This window comes from Salvelinus sp. IW2-2015, linkage group LG5 (assembly GCF_002910315.2).
Source record: "Salvelinus sp. IW2-2015 linkage group LG5, ASM291031v2, whole genome shotgun sequence".
Lineage (NCBI taxonomy): Eukaryota > Metazoa > Chordata > Actinopteri > Salmoniformes > Salmonidae > Salvelinus > Salvelinus sp. IW2-2015.
Window position 1 is genome coordinate 35809336 of NC_036844.1, and position 7287 is coordinate 35816622.

The window sequence follows — 7287 nt, forward strand, 5'->3', positions numbered from 1 at the left end:
GGCAGGTCTACATCTGCAGAGCAGGGCTATGACTTTAACATGGCAGGTCTACATCTGCAGAGCAGGGCTATGACTTTAACATGGCAGGTCTACATCTGCAGAGCAGGGCTATGACTTTAACATGCAGGTCTACATCTGCAGAGCAGGGCTATGACTTTAACATGGCAGGTCTACATCTGCAGAGCAGGGCTATGACTTTAACATGGCAGGTCTACATCTGCAGAGCAGGGCTGTGACTTTAACATGGCAGGTCTACATCTGCAGAGCAGGGCTATGACTTTAACATTGCAGGTCTACATCTGCAGAGCAGGGCTATGATTTAACATGGCAGGTCTACATCTGCAGAACAGGGCTATGACTTTAACATGGCAGGTCTACATCTGCAGAGCAGGGCTATGACTTTAACATGGCAGGTCTACATCTGCAGAGCAGTGGCTGTGACTTTAACATGGCAGGCCTACATCTGCAGAGCAGGGCTGTGACTTTAACATGGCAGGTCTACATCTGCAGAGCAGGGCTATGACTTTAACATGGCAGGTCTACATCTGCAGAGCAGGGCTGTGACTTTAACATGGCAGGCCTACATCTGCAGAGCAGGGCTATGACTTTAACATGGCAGGTCTACATCTGCAGAGCAGGGCTATGACTTTAACATGGCAGGTCTACATCTGCAGAGCAGTGCTGTGACTTTAACATGGCAGGTCTACATCTGCAGAGCAGGGCTATGACTTTAACATGGCAGGTCTACATCTGCAGAGCAGGGCTGTTACTTTAACATGGCAGGTCTACATCTGCAGAGCAGGGCTGTGACTTTAACATGGCAGGTCTACATCTGTAGGGCTGTGACTTAACATGGCAGGTCTACATCTGTAGGGCTGTGACTTTAACATGGCAGGTCTACATCTGCAGCCCTGTACGTCATAGAAATAGCATTTGCTGGTTTGGAATCTCTGTATATTGTCGCTGTTGGAAGAAAACTTGAAACCTTTCAGGAAATAGTAAAATATTCAATTTGAAAACTTCAGAAGCTACTGTATTTTGAATAGCATGTCGTGGTGTATGAAATGCTATGAAGAGTTAGCCAAGGGGAAGAGGAGTGGGTTAGGGTTTTGGCAAGCATTCTACAGTACCTCAGTTTCAGCACAGAAGACTAGCAGGTCAAGAAAACAAACTCTGACCAAATCTATAGAACTTCTGACCTATTCAAATCAACAAACACACGCACGCACGCACGCACGCACGCACGCACGCACGCACGCACGCACGCACGCACGCACGCACGCACGCACGCACGCACACACACACACACACACCAACCACACACACACCACACACCACACCACACACACACACACACACACACACCACACACACACACACTCCAAACACACATCCACTCAACACACACATCACTCAAACCACACAAACACACATCCACTCAACACACACAAACACACATCCACTCAAACACACACAAACACACACACCCACCCACACACACGCACACACGTAACACACACACACAGATCTTTGAGTGCACTACTGCTGGGACATTGGCCGGGCTTTTTCCCATAATAACTTGTTGTGTTGAATATTTAAAGTTCTGCCCTGGGCCATGTCTCAGTACTGCTAGTGTTACAAGACAGGCACATAGAGAGAGATACAGAGGGATGAGAGAGAGAGAGGGATTGAGGGATGAGAGAGAGAGAGAGAGAGAGAGAGGAGAGAATATGGTTGCCTAAGAATTCTTTAATGATCATTCATGAGCTGGACTTGTGTTTTTCTACACCTCTCTGAGTGAGGGAGACAGAGATGAAGAGAGGGTAGAGAGAGAAGGGAAGGGATTGAGGGAGGGATAGGATGGACTTGGAGAGAGAGAGAGGCCATCCCAAAGAGCTGATTTTGAGTGCTCTAGCATTGTCCATGGATTTACAGAACAGGTCATAGTTCATCTGCTTTACTTCAGCTTACAGTATATGATGTAATTTCCTCCAGTGGTAAGAAAGTAAACCCTTTCCTAAAAAAAATAACAATAATGAATGTAAAATTTCAACAAGGGTTAAGGTTAAGGTAAGGGTTAAGGTAAGGGTTAAGGTTAAGGTGAGGGTTAAGGTGAGAGTTAAGGTTAAGGTGAGGGTTAAGGTGAGGTTTTAGGTTAAGGTGAGGGTTAAAATTAAGGTGAGGGTTAAGGTTAAGGTAAGGGTTAAGGTGAGGGTTACTGTTAAGTTTAAGGTGAGGGTTAAGGTGAGGGTTAAGGTTAAGGTGAGGGTTAAGGTTAAGTTGAGGGTTAAGGTGAGGTTTTAGGTTAAGTTGAGGGTTAAGGTTAAGGTATAGGTTAAGGTGAGGGTTAAGGTTTGTCATAAGGTTAAAACAGAAACAATTGCCCATGCAAGCCGCAAGCCTATTCGATGGTAATATGTGCTCACGTTGCCCCTAGTGGAGGTTATTGGAGTGATCTCCCAATGTTCTGGGGACCTGGAGAAACGTTGAATATTGAAGTCGATCTGGTGTGACCTGGCTGGGATCCCGTGGCAGTATTTGGGGTAAGAGGGGGACAGATCCGTTTTATCTCAGATCTCTCCTCAAAATGTAAAACATGGAAGAATCAAGATTGTGCCAATAGACATGGTCACCTGGTACAGCCAGCTGGGTTCTCAGTACATCGCACAGACAGGAATAAAGAACTTTCTGAGAAAAAGTAAGGCGGAGGTGTATTTTTCATGGTTAACTACTCATGGTGTGATTGTGGTAATGTACAGGAACTCAAGTCCTTTTGTTCACCCGACCTACCTCAACCAAATGCTGACAGTATTACCTCCCAAGAGAATTTTCGTCGGTTATCGTCACAGCCGTGTATATTCCCCCTCAAGCCAATATGGGGGCAGGTAGTCTAGTGGTTAGAGCGTTGGGCCAGTAACCGAAAGGTTGCTAGATCGAATCCCCGAGTTGACAAGGTAAAAATCTGTCGTTCTGCCCCTGAACAAGGCAGTTAATCTAAATGCTGTGGGGATGTATTTCACCGGCAGGAACTGGGAGACTGGTCAGGATCAATGGAAAGATGAACAGAGCAAAGTACAGAGAAATCCCTGATGAAAACCTGCTCCAGAGCACTCAGGACCTGGGGCAAAGGTTCACCTTCCAACAGGACAACGACCCTAAGCGCACAGTCAAGACAATGCAGGAGTGGTTTCGGGACAAGTCTCTGAATGTCCTTGAGTGGCTTAGCCAGAGTCTGGACTTGAGCCCAATCGAACATCTCTGAAGAGATCTGAAAATAGCTGTGCAGCAACACTCCCCATCCAATCGGATCTGAGAGGATCTGTAGAGAAGAATGGGAGAAACTCCCCAAATACAGGTGTGCCAAACTTGTAGCGTCACACCCAAGAAGACTCCAGGCTATAATCTCTGCTAAAGGTGCTTCAACAAAGTACTGAGAAAAGGCTCTGAATTCTTATGTAGATGTGATATTTCAGTTTTTTATTTGTAATACGTTTGCAAAAATGTCTAAACCTGTTTTTGCTTTGTCATTATATCATATGAATTTTAAAATAAGGCTTTAACGTAACAAAATGTTGAAAAAGTCAAGGGGTCTGAATACTTTTTAGAGCATCATGTTGGGCTGTCTCACCGCCTACTACACCGTACGCAACCGCAGGGCTCTCCAGAGAGTGGTGCGGTCAGCCCAACGCATCACCGGGGCCACACTGCCTGCCCTCCAGGACATCTACAGCACCCGGTGTCACAGGAAGGCCAAGAAGATCATGAAGGATCTTAGCCACACAATCCACGGCCTGTTCTCCCTGCTACCATCCAGAAGGTGAGGTCAGTACAGCTGTATCAAAGCTGGGACCCAGAGATAGAAGCTATTTTCCATCTCAAGGCCGTCAGACTTTTAAATAGTCACCACTAGCCGACCTCCACACACCCTGCCCTGAAATTTAGTCACTGTCACTAGCCGGCTACCATCCGGTTACTCAACCCTGCACCTTAGAGGCTGCTGTCCTATGTACATAGTCATGGAACACTGGTCACTTCAATAATGGAACACTGGTCACTTTAATAATGGAACACCGGTCACTTTAATAATGGAACACCGGTCACTTTAATAATGGAACACCGGTCACTTTAATAATGGAACACCGGTNTCACTTTAATAATGGAACACCGGTCACTTTAATAATGGAACACTGGTCACTTTAATAATGGAACACCGGTCACTTTAATAATGGAACACTGGTCACTTTAATAATGGAACACTGGTGACTTTAAAACATACTGTTTTACCCACTTCATATGTATATACTGTATAAACAGTATTGTAGTCAAGGCCATCCTATTGAACTATTGCTGTACTTATACTATTATATCTAGGTATTCTACATATTATATCATATACTGTCCATAATGTCTATACATCCCATCACATATGTTTTATTTATTTTATCTTACTAGGCATTGTAGGCAAGTCAGTTAAGAACAAATTCTTATTTTCAATGACGGCCTAGGAACAGTGGGTTAACTGCCTTGTTCAGGGGCAGAATGACAGGTTTGTCCCTTGTCAGCTCGGGGATCCGATCTTGCAACCTTTTGGTTACTGGCCCAATGCTCTAACCACTAGGCTACCTGCTGCCCCATATGCACTATATATACAAAAGTATGTGGACACCCCTTCAAATTAGTGGATTCAGCTATTTCAGCCACACCCGTTGCTGACAGGTGTATACAATCGAGAACACAGCCATGCAATCTCCATAGACGAACATTGGCAGTAGAATGGCCCGTACTGAAGAGCTCAGTGACTTTCAACATGGCACCGTCATAGGATGCCACCTTCCCAACAAGTCAGTTGGTCAAATTTCTGCCCTGCTAGAGCTGCCCCAGTCAACTGTAAGTGTTGTTATTGTGAAAACGTCTAGGAGCAACAACGGCTCAGCAGCCAAGTGGTAGGCGAAACAAGCTCACAGAACTGGACCGCCGAGTGCTGAAGCACATAGCGCATAAAAATAATCTGTCTTCGGTTGCAACACTCACTGTTCCAAACTGCCTCTGGAAGCAATGCAGCACAATAACTGTTCCTCAGGAGCTTCATGAAATGGGTTTCCATGGCCGAGCAGCTGCACACAAGCCTAAGATCACCATACTCAATGCCAAGCGTCGGCTGGAGTGGTGTAAAGCTCGCCGCCACTCGACTCTTGAGCAGTGGAAACGCGTCCTCTGGAGTGATAAATCCTGCTTCACCATCTTGCAGTCCGACGGACAAATCAGGGTTTGGCGGATGCCAGGATAACACTACCTGCCCCAATGCACCAACTGTAAAGTTTGTTGGAGGAGGACTTGTTTTCATGGTTTGGGCCCCTTAGTTCCAGTGAAGGGAAATCTTAACACTACAACATACAATGACATTCTAGACGATTCTGTGCATCCAACTTTGTGGCAACAGTTTGTGGAAATCACCTTCCTGTTTCAGCATGACAATGCCTTTGTGCACAAAGCGAGGTCCGTACAGAAATGTTTTGTAGAGATCGGTGTCGAAGAACTTGACTGGCCTACTCAGAGCCCTGACGTCAACCCCATTGAACACCTTTGGGATGAATTGGAACGCTGACTGCGAGCCAGGCCTTAATCGCCCATCATCAGTGCCCAACATCACTAATACTCTTGTGGCTGAATGGAAGCAAGTCCCCGCAGCAATTTTCCAATGTCTAACGGAAAGCCTTCCCAGAAGAGTGGAGGCTGTTATAGCAGCAAAGGGGGGACCAACTCCATATGATTTTGGAATGAGATGTTCGACGAGCAGGTGTACACATCATTTTTGTCATGTAGTGTATGTATATATTTATACTCCGGACTCTCTCTGTTGTCTTAGGTCTCTCTTTATGAAGTGTTGTTTTGTCTCTCTTGTTGTGATGTGTGTTTTGTCCTATATTTATATTGTATTATTATTTTTTAAATATTATTATTTTTTAAATCCCAGCCCCTGTCCCCGCAGGAGGCCTTTTGCCTTATGGTAGGCCGTCATTGTAAATAAGAATTTGTTCTTAACTGACTTGCCTAGTTAAATAAAGGTTAAATAAATACAAATTTAAAATTGCTTGTTCAAATATTTCTATATTTCTTAATTCCGTTCTTTTACTTTTTAGATGTGTGTGTATTGCTGTGTATTGTTAGATATTACTGCACTGTTGGAGCTAGGAACTCAAGCATTTCGCTACACCCGCAATAACATCTGCTAAATATGTGTATGGGACCAATAACATCTGTTAAATATGTGTATGGGACCAATAACATCTGTTAAATATGTGTATGGGACCAATAACATCTGTTAAGTAATCGTGTATGGTGAGCAATAAACATCTGTTAAATATGTGTATGGGACCAATAACATCTGCTAAATATGTGTATGGGACCAATAACATCTGCTAAATATGTGTATGGGACCAATAACATCTGATAAATATATGTATGGGACCAATGAAATGTAATTTGATTTGATTTAAAAACCCAGAATGTCGACAGAACAGCCGCTCTGGGAACAATTTTCTCTGGTGTGATTTGATTTGATTTGAGCTCACGTTTTCCTCTGAAGAGTATGACGTGTGCGTGTGAGCATCTTTGCATGGGTGTGTGTGTGTGTGTGCGTGCGTGTGGGTGCGAGCATGCGTGTCTGTGTGAGTATGAAATTGGTTGTAGTGTGAACAGAGGACAAATCCAGAGGCTTTTGAGCTCTGCAGAAGATGACAACAGGAGGGAGAGATAGTGCTCAGAGCCTTGGCTTTGTTCTCCTTAGTTATTAATCTACTCTAATTTAGAGCCATGGTGTCACACTAGGACACAACGACGTAACATCGAAACAAAGGAAAAAAGGAGAGAGAGAAAACGAGAGAGAGAGAGACAGATGGAGAGAGAGATATAGTGACAGAGCGAGATAGAGAGAGAGTGACAGAGAGAAAGCGAGAGAGAGCGAAATAGTCATATCCCTATGCTGTGTACTCTCTTTCCATCTCTCTATCTCTCTGCCTCTCTCTCTCCTTTCCTCTCTCTCACTTCCCCTCATTCTCTCTCTGTCTGTCTGTCTGTCTGTCTGTCTGTCTCTGTCTGTCTGTCTGTCCTGTCTGTTCTGTCTGTCTGTCTGTCTGTCTGTCTGTCTGTCTGTCTGTCTGTCTGTCTGTCTGGTCTGTCTGTTGCTGTCTGTCTGTCTGTCTGTCTGTCTGTCTGTCTGTCTGTCTGTCTGTCTGTCTGTCTGTCTGTCTGTCTGTCTGTCTGTCTGTCTGTCTGTCTGTTTTGCTG

At 44.8% G+C, this 7287-nt stretch overlaps 1 protein-coding gene across 1 annotated transcript in view; it reads left to right on the top strand.

Annotated features, from left to right (window-relative positions):
* Positions 1-3611: 3611 nt before the first annotated feature.
* LOC111963749 (reticulon-4 receptor-like 1) overlaps positions 3612-7287 on the top strand; it is a 43086-nt gene continuing 39410 nt past the window's right edge. Inside the window, exon 1 of the mRNA XM_070443753.1 lies at positions 3612-3817. Within this exon, the coding sequence (XP_070299854.1) occupies positions 3612-3817 (206 nt within the window). The remainder of the gene's footprint in view (positions 3818-7287) is intronic.